A 17,413-nucleotide genomic window follows, 5' to 3' on the forward strand; every position below is an offset into this window, starting at 1 on the left:
ATAAGTTGGAAATAACTTGGAGGCATACAAGAGCAACAACCATAATATGAGAAGGAAGCCAAGGTCCAAAGTGCACAGCAGAAAGAATCCAGTTTGAGACTGCTTTAACTGTCCTGGCTCAGTGCTGGGGAATTCTGGGAACTGTAGTTCTGTGAGACATTGAACCTTTTCTGTCGGAGAGTTCTGGTTCCACAATAAACTACAATTCCTAGGATTGCTTAGCACTGAGCCAGGGCAGTTAAATAAATAAATAAATAAATAAATAAATATTTATTATCATTGTCCAGACCTATATGTAAATCATTACGATGGACAAGGTAAAAAGTGGCAATACCCAGAGCCACTAAAATCAAAAAGGTTTACTTCTAGGTCACACAAATTTCCCTCCACCCAGATCCCATTACAATATCAATAGAATAGTGCTTAACCTTTCAGATCTCAGTTTTGCAATCTGTTGGAGGGAAGGCTGGGACGGAAAAGAAGGAAGCGTCCTGGAAAAGGAGGACCCACCTGGCGTGCCAGCAGACAGCCCCGACTGCCTGCCCTTCTCGACTGGGCTGAGGGCAGGGCCAGGGAAGAGTGAAGGGCGCCTGGATGGGGCACACGCGCACAGCCCAGCCAACCCTGGAGCGCCACTCACCCTCCTGCTGCCCCGGCTCCTTTTGCTCTTTTCAAAGAACAAAAGGGGGCAGGGCCAGCAGGAGTGCAAGTGGCACCCCAGGGATTGGATGGGCTGTGCGTGCGCTCTCTTGGCCCCCGGGCCAATACCGCCCCTAAATTTTTGCCGTCCTAGGCAGCTGCCTAGGTGGCCTATATGGCTGAGCCGGCCCTGATATGTTTTATTTTAAAAGACAGTTTTGATATCAATACTGTGTTGGAACAAAACTACCAAAATGCTACTTTTGACTGTGGGAATAGGTGGCATCAGTCCATCATTTGGGTCATCAACAGAACCCACGATGAGTCATAGTGCAATACAGTATATGCATGACTGTGTGCAGCTGCATTGTTAAAAAGTTTAAACAATTTCTATCGTTTTGTACTTTTATGCTACAAAATAAATACATTTGCATTCCCTCTCAATCCCACTAATAACCCTACCGACCTTGCTTACCCACCCAAGCAAATGTATAGCAATCTGCTAACTAAGGTGCATTTAGTGAAAACACCTACAGACCATGAAAGCGTATGATAAACATTGTAAACTTTAAGATGCCACAAAAGATCTTGGATTTTGTGGTAAAACAGAAATTCCGTATTATCATTCCATATTATTACATACCAATTTTGTAACAAAGAGAAAAAGTGAAATACACAAACACACATCAATATTTTTAAAAGTTTACTTGCTCTATAAATTCAGTTTCTTTTGAAGAGTACAAAACCTGCCTTTTGACAAGGATACACGCAATAGTAATTTTCCAGGCTCTTCTGTGGTTATGTCTGGAACAATTCTGATTACACATATACAGTATTCTGGGAAACATAAACAGCTCTCAGTAAAGCAAGGTATTCAGTACATTTTAGCCTTTGGAGGTCTTTCATTCACAAGGTTGCCATAAGTCAAAGTCAACTTGATGACACATAACACAACCAGTATTTCAGTTCCATGATGCTAATAAAAGCATCTGACAGATGCTATTTTAATCATCTACTCTAAAGATACAGCACAGTCAAATGCATGTCACTGTATCTTAGATCTGCATGCCATGCTGAAGAAGTCAATATAAAGAATGATTGTACAGAACTGTAGAAAAATATTTTCTGATATTAAAAACAAATCTCTTTATGTAGATTCACACCCCACCCCACCCTTTCACTAGAACTGTAAAATAATTACATCCCTCAATGAGTGCACTTTCCCTTTGATTAGGTCAGACATATCAAGATAAAGCTAATCATATACATCACTTTCATGAGTTAAAAGCTATTCATTACCGCTTATGAAGGATTTGCATACCTTAACTCTTTCATTTCATTATCAGGAAAGCAGTGATTTAGTTGATCTACTACATTTACAGTAACAAAAAACCCTAAATTTATTTCTTTATACCCTGATTTTTTAAAATTTAAAATCAGTTTTAAACTTTCACTAGTTTACTCTTCATAAGCAAGACAGCTAATCTAACTAGGGCAAGTGAAGCAAATCCGTTCTCTTTTGCCCCGGTCTTGAAAACATAACTGATCATTTATTATACTTTGCTAGCCATCTAACTGCAGCCCTAAAACCTTTCTCCCTTTCCAGTTCACTTCACATTTCATAGTTTCTAGAAAAAGTATAGGAGTAGTAAGAATAAGAAGCATCAAAAGCCCTCAATACTGGTCAAGAAAGTGGCTTGTTTAATTAAACTTATGCTCCTGACAACCTGTCATAGATTGGTTGTTTTTGGCCATTTGTGTTCTATTATCAGAGATGGCAAAGGCTGATTAAATTTTTCCTTTCAGATGGCAATACATTTTAACTATGTTCATCATAGTGACAAGAACATGCCAGTTTTTAAAATGTTAAATAATAGAGCCTGAATGAAAATTCAAAGTGGTAATAAATAAATCTTCTGGCTTAAAACTGCCAAGACTGAATCTCTTGTTGGCATGTCTTTTCTCTTACCACAGTTAGGAAAGCAAAGTAAGAATTACTTGTCTAAGGCCTGTTACAGACTGCCAAAATAAAGCTGCTTCAGGTCTCTTTGGGGGGTATGCTGTTTAAATGATGCATGCATCCTAAGTATCTGGAAGCTGCACCAAAGCTGCACTCCAGTGCTTAGGAATGGAGTGTGGCTTTGGCGCGACCTATGGACTCTTAGGACCCATGCATCATTTAAATAGCATACCTCCAAAGAGACCTGAAGCAGCTTTATTTGGGCAGTCTGTAACAGGCCTAAGTTACAACCCATGAAAGGGTTAAAGAAGAGTATCAGGATATCTTCTCAGTGAATTATTTCTAAGAAATAATTTTGTAGGTGCTACAAGATCCATTTGCACATTTCTTTCTAAATTATATTTAAGAAACCATGGATGAATCAGCAGTCTAAAACGTTTTGGAATTATTCTTTCATATCCGTCATTGATCTTGCTTGAAAATCCATTTCTGCCTAGGAAACACAGGATTTCTTTTCATTATTTTGTTTTTTTTACTGTATGCATTGATACTAATTTTTCAGGCTACCAGAGGAGAGATGTAGCAAAGTGCTAACAGTGGTTATTACTCTTAGTCATTTCAAAACTGTTTTCCCCCTATTGTAGTACTTTCTCTTATAGTACATCAGTTTTAAATGTTTCAGAAGGCTGACCCAAGGAATGGCGGGCAAGGAAAAAACATTATATAAACATTTTAATCACTTTTAAGAGACAGTATAAACTTTATATACTTAAATAGCTTCCTGAATGTGCTGGGAATACACCGACAAGTAAAATGAAGCCAAAGGGTTTCGTTAAATGTGTTTTTCTTGGTTATAGGATTGTTTTATAGAAAATGAGATTTCCTGATCATTGCTCGTAATGTTCAGGACCAAAAGCTAAGATACTTAATGAACATTGAAAATTTTATCCATTCCATATTAATACATGATCACAAAACAAAGAAAAGCTGGACTTCTTAAGGAATATGTTGTTTGAAAGAAGTCAAGATTATTGCTACAGAACATTTAACAAAAAGCTGGACTGTAAAGAAGAGATCAGACAGGGGGAAGTCTTCATATCTGTGTGAGAAAAAACAGTTGTTAAGATAACTAGAGATGGAATTCACATTTTTCTTCAGTCACATGGAAATGTTCAATGAAAGAAGAACTCATGCAGTATAATCTGACTGCATGTTTATTCAAAGGTAAATCCTACTGTATTCACCATGGCTTACTGCCAAAACATGTATTTCAGATTATAGCCTAAGTGAAATTGGACTAGAAACTGGTTGACACAAAGTCCAAGTGAAGAACATATGAATGGCTATGCCTGAATCTAACTGTGCAATGTTGTTTTGTAAACATAACATTTTAAAAGTATTGTAATAATTTAAATGCCAGACTTCTTTTTTGAGAGAAGTTGAATGCAAAACAAGGAACTTCTATCTACAGAAACAAAATTATGATCATATTGAAACAGCAAAGTGTAAAAGGACTAGCACCTTTAAATCATCTGATAAAATAAATGCCTCCATGAGGAAGCAGTTCCTGAAAAAGAACTACCTTCACACTAGGCTGGATTCATTTCCCATGAAAATGTGCAGCTAAAATCTGAGAACACAGATGGTAAGAACAAGAGGTTATATTATAATAAATAACTGTTTTCTCAAGGTTTTTTTCCCCAGATTACATTTTATTGTTGCTTAACTTTCACTAATAAGGGAACAATTACCTTTAACCTATTTTATTTTTCTCCAGAAGGAGAAAATGAATTGTAAAATTTTCAATCTTATTCAATAGCTCTTAAGTGTTTCAACTTTTCCATATCAATTTTAAAATATGACAGGCATGTTGAAATTACAACTAGCCCATCCATGATAACATTGAATGAACCCAATTCTATAGGAAATCATATTTTCCCTTTGAGCTGCTTTAAATTTTATCCTGGTAGAAAGTAACATCATCTGAAATATGCTCAGGTTTTTAGCTTGCTTCTTTAAAAATTTGGAAACACATCAGAATGTTTGTTTGTATGGTAATTCTTTGGATCATGGTAACTTCAGAGACATTATGGTGCTGGGAACCCAGCATTTGAAGAATATTCTAACCAGTGATACATACTGTAGAGCTATTAATCTGTAGAAAAACTCTGGAATGAGGAAGAAAATTAATGTATTGATCCAATATTTTATAAACCAAATTCAGAAAATCCAACCAAGAAAATTGGATTGTTCACTCTTTGCAAAGAACACTCCAAATCATATGAAAGAGGAATAAAAAGTATCTGGTGCCCAGACAATGAAGTACTACCATATCACTAGAAAGTGGTCAGAAAAATCAACATCATGATTAGCAACTATCTTTTAAATTCACAGCAGTGAGGTCATAGTTAAGAGAACCACTCATTTTGGAATTACCACTGCAATGAAGTTGTTATGCAAAAATAATTTTGAAAGATTTTCAAACATAACAGAAGAAAACTGGATCGCAGAACAACAACTAACCAACAGTATAGTCAAAGGCCCCTGGGTGACTAACTTAGTGGCTTCTAGTGGAATTACAAGCAAAAGAATATTTGCAATCTACTCTGATGTTGAGAGAAAAAAGTATATTGATTTCTAAAAGACCAGTTATAAATAAATGCTATGATAACCTGACACAATAAAGTCAAAATATTTGCATCAGCTTGTAAGGCAAAAGTATGAAGCAAAGCAATGGAGGATACTACAAATAAATCTAAAGTAAATGGAAGACTAACCGTGAGACTCAGTGCTGAAAGGAAAGGCAAGCTTATTACTAATCACTGCCTATTTTGTTTCTGTCTTCCAGCTCAATTTTTCACACTACAGTGAAATTAAGTAATTGACAAAATACAAGACAAAGAAGAAATAATATTACATAAAAATAATTTCTTTGGCAGAACACTGGGATAATCCATCCAAAGTATATTGTTCTTCACAAGATTGTATTCTTCATAATACAACTTCAGTACTTTCCCAAAAACAAACATCCCCAGTCAATTAAAAATGATAAGTTGGGCACAGGGACATTTTTTTCTTCCTCAGAAAATGGAAGAAGGTTCAGAAGTAGGTTCCGTTGTGTTCAATGGGATTTAGTCTTTTTCAATATGTTTGACTGCGGCTTTAGATTGTTATAATATACCATACGTACAAATGTGCTGGTCTACAGACTAGCAGTGCTAATCAAAGAGCCCAATCTTGACAGCAGAATCTCCAGAAATAGGTTGAAGATACCGGGTGCATTCCATTCAACTCATAATTCATTCTGCTTCTGATTGTGTTTTGAAAATAGACAAAGCAGCCTAAATGCAACAGACCTGCCATTAATGATTTCCTGAACACAAAGAATTCTTGCTACTTTACATATTACTGAACAATGCTCTGTATAGTGTTTCCCACACTATTGCTGTTTAATACAGTTGTAGGAATTTTCCCTACATTAAAGCAGCAATGTTAAAAGAAATGAACTGAAGTGAAATTATTTTGCAATGGTTTCCAATGTCCAATAGAAGATACCCATGATGGAAATATACAATTATTATTTTTTGCTTCAGTACAGAGTTGGCTGCATGAGTGATGGTGAGAAACATATCATGCCATTAAATGTTATAACAGCTCTAGTTTCCCATTACGTCCCACAAAGTGTCTGTGGAAAGACACAGGCAAGGAAAAACATTCACAGAATTACATTCAATAGCTGTTTAACAGTCAAGCTGTTTTTAGAGATGTCCAAACATTCTGATTAACCATTTTAATCAGATTTAATTCTCAAAACTGATCATTCTAAATAGAAGGCATTTAAAAGGAAGCAGTACAGAAGTGTACTGTTATGAAAAGTTAAAAAAACATATAAAATGCTGGATGGCACAAATTATACAGTGCTAATATAAACATATTGTTTAAGCTAAGTGCTTAACATAAACTGTCCATCCATACATGTAATGAAGAGTATTTTAAAGGGAGAAGAAACATTGCCTATAAAAATAATGTTATTGGTGCCAAGTGCTTTATTCAGTGTATTTAATGTGACAGATGAGAAGTGTTTGGAATCCTCCTTTGTCTCCACAAACAGTTCATTTTCCATTGATTCCACATTATATTCCATCTGAAGGGCAAAGTCTGCCATCAAGAGTTTAAAGGGGGGAAAAGATGAAAGCAGGAGCAGCAGCATAACAGGTACCAAACGGAACAGTGTGCTTGCAGGTACTTTGGATATGTGCTACCTGTTGCCATGATTTGTGCTATCATCTTATTATGGTACCACATTTTTCAGCTGAGGTCACTTCACAGAGCAGTTGAGGTAATTTTTTTGACGCCTCTTCGTTGAGCAAGGGTAGAACGGCCTACTGGCTCTAAAACTGGTGACTGATTGCGGTTCAATGCTGAATATGTAGCAGCCATGGCACCCTAAAAAGAAAAGCATTACAATTGTGATTTGTCTGTCATAAAAATCATGATGGAGGATTACTTTATTTTAAACAAGCTATAATTTTTAATAATGTGGAATTTGATTGCAGTTGACATATTGTTAATCTGTGCTGTCAAGTTGTTTCTGATTTATGGCGACTCTAATGCAAACCTATCATGGGGTTTTCTTGGCAGGTTGCTTCAGAGTGAGTTTGCCATCCTCTGAGGCTTAGAGAGTGTGATGCCCAAGATCACTCAGCTGGTTTCTATGGCTGAGCCGGTATTCGAACCCTGGTCGCCATTTGTAGTCCAGCGTTCAAACCACTACACTACACTGGCAGTTGACATACAATCACATAAATGCTAACAGCATGTCTATATTGCAGTATTTATCTTGTTTTCATTTAGGGTAATTGATTCTCCTAGCCTTTAGAGGTCAGGTACTCTCTTGGACAACTGCCTAAAACCGGGCAGGATCCAACAGTGGATATCCTCTGAGACAACAGCAGAATTCAGCAGAACAGGGAAGGAGGACTCCCCATCCTCATCTCTGTAGCTGTTTTGAGGGAAGCATGGTGAACTGGAGAAGGGAAAGGTGAGATGAAGAACTGAAATTCTGAAAGTTTTGCCAATGGAAAGCTGAATTTACCCAATAGCTGGATGATAAGCGTGGCATAGTGGTTTGAACACTGGACTACAGCTCTGGAGACCAGGATTCAAATCTCTGTTTGGCCATGGAAACCCACTGGGTGGCCTTGGGAAAGTCACACACACTCAGCCTCAGAAAACCCCATGATAGGATCACTTTAGGTTTACCATAAGTCAGAAACAACTTCAAGGCACACAATGGATAATAAGGTGTAATCAACAGGCTTGCCTGCTTCTCTGGTCTTCCTGCATGGGCATTACCTAATCCATATTGTTTCAGAGCTAACTCTGATCTGACCTAATCTGGACCACAGCTAATACTAACACCCTGTTTTCAGCCTTATTTAAAAATAAGTTTAAAACTCTGGTTTGGGCTTACTAAAGATAACATAAGCTCAGGCATAGCACTAAGCGTTGTTCTGAAATAGAGAAAGAAATGAATGCCTTTGCCAATTTATTTGCATAAAAAGCCCATGTTCTGCTTTGTTTGTGGCCTCCTTGGCCAAAGTCAGTTTAGCCTCCCCACACTGCATGAAAAAAAAACAACAAAATAAATGTGGACAATTTTTTATATGGCTCTAGTAAGTCCCCACACATTTCTAAATGAAGTTTAGAAATATGCAGAAAAGACTTCCTTGACAGTGAGGTGTTTGCAGGCTCACTTATTACAGTTTTTTATCCTAGTGATGAAACCTTTTATGGTATATGAAAAAAAATTAGCCTTGTAAACAGGTGTTTTCCTAGGAAAATCTAGCAGACATGAGCAGGAAAATGGTAGTGCAGAGTGGAGTGCCATGGGCACGGGGAGCAAGGGCTAAACAATTATGGAGTGAAAGTGCAGCCAGCAACACGATACTCTGGAAAACAAGCAGGGAGAAAGAGTTTATGGTTGGTTTTATTTACCTTTACAAGATGTGGAGCATCTTGCCTGTTTAGTTGGAACTGAGGCAACTGGTCACAATGAACAATCCATGGATGTCTTAAGACCTGGGCTGCAGTCAATCTCTGATGAGGGTCAACATGAAGCATTTTCGAAACCAAGTCCTGTGGACAATGAATTAAATTGAACAAACAAGGTTTATGGCTTATGATATGCAATAAGTGTGAAATCCTGAATCTCAAGCAAGTATATATTGTTCTTACATACAAATTACAGAAAATACATGAATATTTCTGAATGTATCCTCTTATTACAAGAATAAACGTTAGCAATTAAGAAGGCAAACATTTTCTGATAGTGATTTAAAAACAGCAAGGAAATACTAATTTAACACATGACTTCTCCAACAAAATTTCAGATGCCCAAGGTGTTTTAAAAACCTCTGTGTCCTATTATATTTTTAGGACCTTATTTAAAGAAGGGTGGAGAAACCCAGCTTCTTTGTTATGCATTTGAAACCCCCAACAACTACCAAATTTTAGTATCGTTTTTACTAAAAATTTAAGAAGTGTCACTAAAGAACTTCCAACCCACTCAAACAATTAAAAGGTCAGTTAAAACCCCCAAACTGAGAAAACCAGTAAAATATGTGCCAGAATTCTGAAGATACTATCATGAACATAATCTTGAGGCCAGGTGAGCAGGTGATTAAGTAGACCAACTACTGGCTTCAGCTGGCTTTGTCCTTTTTTGTGCTTAGCCCTTTCTTCCTCCTCTCCCAGTTCTCCGCATCTGCAGATAAGGCACCAAAACTTGCATATGTCTGTTGCCTACATCTTCACTCTTTCCTTGTTAAGTCCTGTTCACCTGTAGACAAATCCTGGAGAATGTGACTTCGCAGCTCTAGTTTTTGCAACTTGTTCTTCTATGTATAAATGTATACTTTCTCATAAATCTTGTAAGATTTATAAATTATACTCTGGCTCAGGTACACTGATAGTCCCTTTGCCATTTGGAGAGGAAGTGAAATGGACCTAATGAACTTTTGTCAGTAGGAATACACCAAGGATGGCCATATGCTACTTATTTAGAAATTCATTTATTGTGTCTAAAAATAAAAACAGGAAATCAACTCTGTGCCTCTTTATCCAGAGATTTAGCACATGTTTGTTGTTTGATAGCTCACATTCTAAATCTCTCAAGGTGAAATTTCTTCTATAAAAAGTTCCCTAGATTAAAATACAACTTTAATACTAATTTTGGAAACATAAATCCAGTACACCAACAGAACTGATGGACACAGAATACCCACAAACAGTAGTGTGCCTGACCTTACACAAAGTGTTCCCAAAAATACATTATGATCTTTTAAAAAAACAAGGTAGACCACAGTCTAACCATTTCAACTGTACTTTCACTTTTAATTGCATTTAAATGCACAAACACACGGACAGAACACACCATGTAAGCAAGGTAAGTCTCATACTTAACTGAAAAAGAATCAGCAGTTCTAAGGACATCCTGGTAAGTAGCACATTCAAGGAACACAAGCAAACAACATATAACATATAATATTCTGATTGGTACAACCAGACCTACAGGACACCATTCCAGTGTCATTGTGCTTATTGCAGATATACCTAAAAAACAACAGAATTCATAGACCACAAGAACCAAAAAGGACATACTGCACTGTTTTACCACCAGCAACAGCAGCATTGTTGTTTAAGTGGTGCAGTGAAAATGCCAAAATATTTAGCTGGGGAAAATAACCAGCCTCTTAAGAAATGCCTAAGAGAACACCTCCACAATACTATTTATTTATTGAATTTCTATCCCGCCTTTCTCCTAAAATGGGATTAAAAGCAGTTTACAATAATTTTAAAAATATTAAATTAAAACATTTGTTTACAAAAGTTAAAAATAACATTTTTTTAAAAAATGTTTAAAACAGTTAAAAACACACAGGCGGGTTATAGACCGCCGCTAAAGTACGCGCGGAGCGCATACTAGGGTTAGGGAGGTGCGGTGTTTCCGCACCTCCCTAACCCTAATACGTGCTCTGCGCGTAAAAAATGACAGCCGCCGTCATGAGGACGTCACGGCCGCGCTGCCTCTACACGGGGCGGCGCGGACGTGACGTCCTCGCTCCGCGCCAGGGCACCCTTTGCGCGAACCAGGAAGGAGCTCCGTTTCAGAGCTCCTTCTTGGTTTGAGGCGCCGCTTTGCTTTGCTGGGCGCAGCCTTCAGACGGCTGCACCCAGCGAACCAAGGGAGAAAGGGGCCAAGTGGCCCCTTTTTCCCCCTCCCTGCCGCCGCGGGGTGTCCTTGGGGCTTGAAGCCCCAAGGGCACCCCTTTTCAGGCTGCGGGGAAGCGGCGTTTTGCCGCTTCCCCGCAGCCTGAAAAGCAGCGGATCGGGGCCTCAGCGGCTGCCGGTCTGCATGCTGAGGCCCTGATACAGCGGGGAAAGGGGCGGGTGCAGCCCGCCCCAAATGGGCGGTCTATAACCCGCCTTAAAATGTTTAAAACATAATTTCTAAAAAAAGATAAAAAAAATAGACCACTCCGCATCACACACCCACTAGTGCTCCATACTAAAAATTTAAAGGCCTGCCTGGATAAAAATGTCTTCACCTGTCAGTGAAAAGAAAACAGGGAAGGGGCCAAGCAAACTTTTCAGAGAAGGGAGTGGAGCAGCCGCTAAAAATGATCTCTCTCGGGTTCTCACCAACCTGCCTCCAAAGATGGCTGGACTGAAAGAAAGCCCTCCTCTGCTGATCTTAAAACCTGAGCTGACTTGCATAAAGAGATACGGTCTTTCAGATAGGCTGTACCCAAGCCATCTAGGGCTTTAGAAGTCAAAACCAGTGAATTCTGCCTGGAAATGGACTGGTAGCCAGCAAAGCTGTTTCAACAGGGGAGTCACATGCTTATCCATCTTAAATCATAGGTCGGTAATTTCCACGGGAGCCCCCACCAAGATGACACTCACCCTTTCACTCAACTTTTTCAACTCTGTATCCCTATTTTGTGTCTTGAAATTCAATGATCACACACCCAGAAGTTTTCAGGAAATGCAATTGGGTATTTCAAACCAGTCTCAGAATTTCCTAGGCTTGTTTTAAATCCAGGGATTTTGTATTTTCTGGTAATTGGAAGTGCCTTCAGGGGGAGCAGGTGTGACTGCCAAATTTTAGACCTCCCAATATTGGAGGCAGGATATGGTACAAAATTGGGGCATAATACACAAACTGAAGGGCTACTTTGCCCAATTATGTTTGTAATACAAAAAAAAATCTAATTGTGCCTTGTTTAATTTAATAATTTACTGAACACTCAATATTTATTTATCTGCAATGATGTTGAAGTCTCAAGAGCACTTAACTGACTAAACAAGGGTGGGCCTCTTTGTAGCCCACTAGATGTTGCTGGACTACAATTCCCATCAGCCCTAGGTAGGATTGCACTACATGTGGGGAGCAAGAAGTAGGTCATCCCTAGATAAAACCATTTTTATACTGTATCTTATACAAAATTAAAAGAATTTAATATATACTTGCCTTAGCTGTATCAGAAACAGAATTCCAGTATCCACCACTAAGAGAGAACTTCCCACTACCGATTCGTGCCAAAATTTCTTCGGGAGTATCATCAGGACCATTTGCAAAAGGAGTGTAGCTAATGTAAACACAAGTATTGTAGTATTATTTCAAATTCCTTGATGCAATTCAGCTACCACAGGTAGCACTAAAAACATAAACAACAGAAACACTACAAATCATACCCAGTCAGCATTGTATAGAGAAGAACACCAAGGCTCCATATGTCACACGCAGCATCGTAGCCCTGTCTTTTTAAAACCTATGGAAAGAAAAATTGTTCATTGTTTCTACAGTCAAAAAGAATTCCTTTGATTTTTGATATTACTCTAAAATTCACTGAAAAATGAAAGAATCAGACTTTTTTCATTGTGTATTTAAGAAACAATGAATTGTGAAATCAAAGGCTTTCATGGCCAGCATCTATAGTTCTTAAACAAGACAACTCACTAAAATGAGTACTTAAAGTGAGGGACTGGCACTACAGTCTGAGCAGTACTTAAAGCTCATTGTATCACCACTATAGAAGCATTAAAAAAAACAAGAAAATTTTATCCAGAGTAAGTACAGTGTGCCCGCATCATACTCGGGCGCTTTATACGCCGCTTTCAGCATACACTGAAAGTAGCGCTGTTTCTTCTGACGCTGTGCGCCGGAAGAAACAATAGTGTGTGTGCCTGTGGTGCGCACGCGCTGCCGCCACACACCGCCGCAACCATGACATTCATTACTTGTAATGGGGCTCGAGTATACCCGTAAAAGAAGGGCACACTGTAATTCATAGCCATGACAGACTAGAGCAATATAAAATTATAAAAATATAGACAAAAACGTTTATATAAAAACACCTTTCATTTTGTGTCTGATCAACTGGCTTAAATTTCTTAAAAAGAAGTTCAAGATAGGTTCAATACTCAGAAAGCTTTTTGTTTTGGCAGAAAGTACCTAATATTTACCTCAGGGGCAACAAAATTTGCTGTGTAACAAGGAGTCATTAGGAGGCCATTTTCTGCTCTCAGTTGCTTTGCAAAGCCAAAATCACAGATTCGAATTGATTCTGGATTGCCTGATTCATCAACATAAAGGATATTGCTAGGTTTCAAGTCTCTGTGCACCACCTAAAAAGCAAACAAATAGGATTGTGATTTATACTGAAATCATGGCATACCTTTTTTTGTTTATACTTCACCCATTAACAAAAAGCTATGAAAGGATATTTGCAACATCAGCTTCTATTTAGAGATATTCAGGAAATTAATTTTACAATTATAATGTTTGGTCCTGTGCTTAAAATTTATTCTTAACATAAGTATTGATTTTTATAAAATTCCACAGAATCAAAGAGTTCACAGAGACCACAAGGGCAATCCAGTCCAACCCCGCCATGCAGGAACACACAATCAAAGCACCCTGACAGATGGACATCCAGCCTTTGTTTAAAAACCTCCAAAGGAGACTCCACTATACTCTGAGGGAGTGTGTTCCACTGTCGAACAGCTCTTACCACCAGGAGGTTCCTCCTAATGTTTAGGTGGAATCTCTTTTCCTATAGCTTGCATCCTTTGTTCCAGGTTCTATTCTCTGGAGCAGCAGAAAATAAGCTTGCTCCAACCTCAAAATGACAACCCCTCAAATACTTAAGCAAGGCTACCATGTCACCTCTTAACCTTCTCTTCTTCAGGCTAAACAAACCCAGCTCCCTAAATCACTCCTCGGAGGGCATGGTCTCCAGACCCTTCACCATTTTAACTGCCCTCCCTTTGGATATGCTACCATTTGTCAACATCCTTTTTGAATTGGGGTGCCATGTTTTCCACCTTATCCATCATGCCTTATTCTCAGTGTGGCTTCAAGTTTTGGTCTTCCCTTGCCTTCTCATTCTAGTGGTGATATGAATGATACTGAAAATTGCTTTCCTATGGTAGGAACTACTAATGTTGACTTGTCATGTGGACTAGCAATATTCTGTGGAAATATTTCTGACATTCAGAATTGGAGGAAGTGAAAACAATGGCTTGGAAATGTTCTGAGGAACAGCATCAATGTGCATTATAAGCCCACAGTATACATCAAGAGCTGCCTAGTGGAGCCCCTTCCAAGGGGAAACAGTTTTCAGTGACAACCATAAAACTGCTGGAAAATTATTATTTACTTTCTTATTGTTTTACTTTAAAAGTATACCTGCATTAAATACTAGCCTGTATGTAAATAATACTTAAAGCTGAAGAAAGGATAATACAGATTTCAAAGAAATTCCAGTGAAAAAGCACAATGAAAGAATACATCCTACCAAGAAAGAAATAAGAGTCAGCTCAAATAATAAATTTAATAACTCTTCAAGACTTACTCCTTGTGCATGAAGGTATTCGACTGTTTTTGTTATTGTCAAAAGGACAGCACTAGCTTCTCTTTCAGAAAAAAATTTTTGTCTAAGGATTTTGTCCAAAAGCTCTCCTCCTTTCATAAGTTCAGTTACCAGATATACATATTTGCCATCATCATACACCTGGAAAGTAACATATCCTTTAAGTGTTCAGTCATGCCAAACTACAGAAAGTGTCAAACAGAAAAGAGCAAGGCAAATGCAAAACCAACTAACCAACCAAACAAGCAAAAAACAAAGTCAATAAAACTCATGAAGGAAATAGTATGGGCAACAGTACTGGAGAAGAAAAGGGTAACATAGGCCCTGTTTACATGAGCCTTTTAGTATATCCTGACAACGTACTAGGGTTGCCCGGGAGCGTAGTTTTTAGACGCTTCCTAACCCTAGTAGGTCGCCCTGTCTAGCGTCCGCACATCCCGGCGCACTTGTGACGCCGCAAGTGCGCCATTGGCGCATTGTGGTGTCGCATGCGTGCCGCATGAAGAACCCATCTTTTAAGGAGGCTGCGGCTTCCCCACGGAGCAAACTAGGGCAGCAGGAGACCACCCGCTTTGGGTAGTCTGTATCCCACCATAATATTGACAATAAATGTGCCCTTGTTAAAAAAGCCATATATGCTAAGCCTATAACTAAATTACAAATATGATGTTAACATTGACAAGCAATCCATGTTTTTTTATTGTCTCTTTCAATAATTGATCAATATCTATTTATACAAAGAACCAAATCTTCTGTTCCTAATGTGTGTCTTTTCCGTCATGCTCATTATTTAAATGGACCATCCAGGAGATCTTAGCTGGAAGAACTTTCCCACAGGGCCTTATAATTCCCCAGAAGCTATAATGTAAATTTCACAAAAATATTGGCATCTCTAAACAGAGAGTGGCTCAAAGCTGCAGGGTAGCACTTTTAAATCAATAACCACTGTATTTTTTCCACAGGTTCTCTTCTACAAAGTGTGAGAGGCAAAATAATGCTACTAAAAGCTGCTGAGCACCGGCTAAATAAAGTGAGCAGCATCTGAAGAATCCATAAAATATTCTGAAATGTAGAATGTGCAGTGGTGTTACAGGGTGTGTGTGCGCGACGGTGCAGACTGCACTGGGTGACACACCAGGAGAGGGGTGACACTTGGCTGAGTGCCCCCCTCCCCACCTGGTATAACTTTACTCTTGAATATAGCAGTGCTGGGCAGGGACAAAGAGGGCCCAGCACACCCCACATCCCTGCCTGGTGCCATTTTATTCACAGGTAAAACAGTGCTGGGCAAGGAGTAAGAGAGTGTGGCCTTTTGGTCCCACTCCTGGAGTCCTCCAAAGCCCTGCTCCCAGACCAGATGACACCCTGGACTGGAACACCACTGAGAACTTGCAAATACTGAATATTACTTACAAACAGATACTACAGTGGACCCTCCCCATACATGGGGATCTGTTCCGGACACCTCTGCCTATGGGGAAAAATGCATAAGCTCAAACCCCATAAGTTTCAATAGGGGAGCATTCCCACATTCGGCACAGTGCGCGCACGATTCATTTTACGGCGGCTTAACCTTCCATATAAGGTTAAAGCCACGTATGGCACGGGTGCACTGTACACTAAATTTGAAAGTTAACAAAACGTAACTAAAACAAATCAGTATGGTCTATAACAGCGGTTCTCAACCTGTGGGTTGCGACCCCTTTGGGGGTTGAGTGACCCTTTCACTGGGTTTGCCTATGACCATAGGAAAACACATGGCAAAATTACAGTTATGAAGTAGCAACGAAAATAATTTTATGGTTGAGGGTGATAGGTGCATGGATTGGATGCAGATAACAGGAGGGGCGTGAAGAAAGAAGAGTGTATTACAAGCTTCCATTTTGGGCTTTTGCAGATGCCAGGATCAATATTTCATTGCAAAAGCGTAATAGAACACTTTTCTTCTTCAAATTATCTGTCATTCACAGATAGCTGAGGGAACAAGAACATGGCACTATGGGTGCGAGATAGAGTGATTTATTGCCAGGGAGCTAATGAACAGACTTGCTGAATTCTGACAAAATGTTAAATACTATACATGTCTAAAGCATTGTGTTGGTATTTACAAATGAATGATAATAAAGATACTGATAGAAACTACTCACATCTTTGAGAGTAATAATATTTGGATGCTGTCCATATCGAAGCAGGATTTCTATTTCTTCTGTGGGGTCTCTCTTACTCTTATCTATAACCTAAAGGAGCAGGTACAAATGAACCGGTAATAATATATTATCTCATATTTTTCAAATGACATTTTTCAAATGTAGAACAACTACAAAGGGGGGCTTGTTATCTGCAGGCTTGCTATCCACAAATTTAAACATCTGCAGATGGCAAGCTTTATAGTTCCCAATGGTGGTATGTGTACACAACTACGTTAGCAGCACATGTCACACTGCAATTAAGGGACATGGGACTTGAGATCCCACGTTTTTGGTATCTATGGGTTTCCCCCCCCTGTAATGGATCCCACACGGATACCAAGGTCCAACTGCATTCTATCTCTCAGGGCACAGATTCAAATACCATTTTGGTGGGGAGAGCCACAATCGAAACCAAATTTCCATCTAACCTCATATGCGTTTTTATTATTAGGTTCTTACGCTTTCCCACTCCCTCCAACAGCTTCATTTGCAGAAGGCAGCTCCATAAACCTCCAATATACTCCTCAGCTTCCTTAACCCAATCTAAGCTATCACAAGTGATGGAGGAATTCACCCATTTCAGTGCCTTATTTTATCCCACCTCAAAACTGTTTCTCTCATTTCCACATAGGTTTATGATTTTTTCCCCAGAAGACTGCATGAAGAATCATAAGCATTTTCTGCAG

At 38.9% G+C, this 17,413-nt stretch overlaps 1 protein-coding gene across 2 annotated transcripts in view; it reads right to left on the minus strand.

The window, feature by feature from the left end:
• Window positions 1-1,329: 1,329 nt before the first annotated feature.
• Window positions 1,330-17,413, minus strand: part of LOC149319444 (ribosomal protein S6 kinase alpha-3) — a 55,309-nt gene continuing 39,225 nt past the window's right edge. For both annotated transcript variants that reach the window (XM_089511730.1, XM_089511729.1), the window contains exons 16-22: window positions 16,686-16,775; window positions 14,521-14,679; window positions 13,130-13,291; window positions 12,359-12,435; window positions 12,135-12,252; window positions 8,597-8,737; window positions 1,330-7,045 (exon numbers count right to left, since the gene is read on the minus strand). In XM_089511730.1, coding sequence (XP_089367856.1) covers window positions 6,923-7,045; window positions 8,597-8,737; window positions 12,135-12,252; window positions 12,359-12,435; window positions 13,130-13,291; window positions 14,521-14,679; window positions 16,686-16,775 — 870 coding nt within the window. In that variant the 3' untranslated portion in view covers window positions 1,330-6,922. The remainder of the gene's footprint in view (window positions 7,046-8,596; window positions 8,738-12,134; window positions 12,253-12,358; window positions 12,436-13,129; window positions 13,292-14,520; window positions 14,680-16,685; window positions 16,776-17,413) is intronic.

Source organism: Sceloporus occidentalis, unplaced genomic scaffold (genome assembly GCF_023333645.1).
Source record: "Sceloporus occidentalis isolate IW3139 unplaced genomic scaffold, rSceOcc1.0.p SCAF_2, whole genome shotgun sequence".
NCBI classification, from domain to species: Eukaryota; Metazoa; Chordata; class Lepidosauria; order Squamata; family Phrynosomatidae; genus Sceloporus; species Sceloporus occidentalis.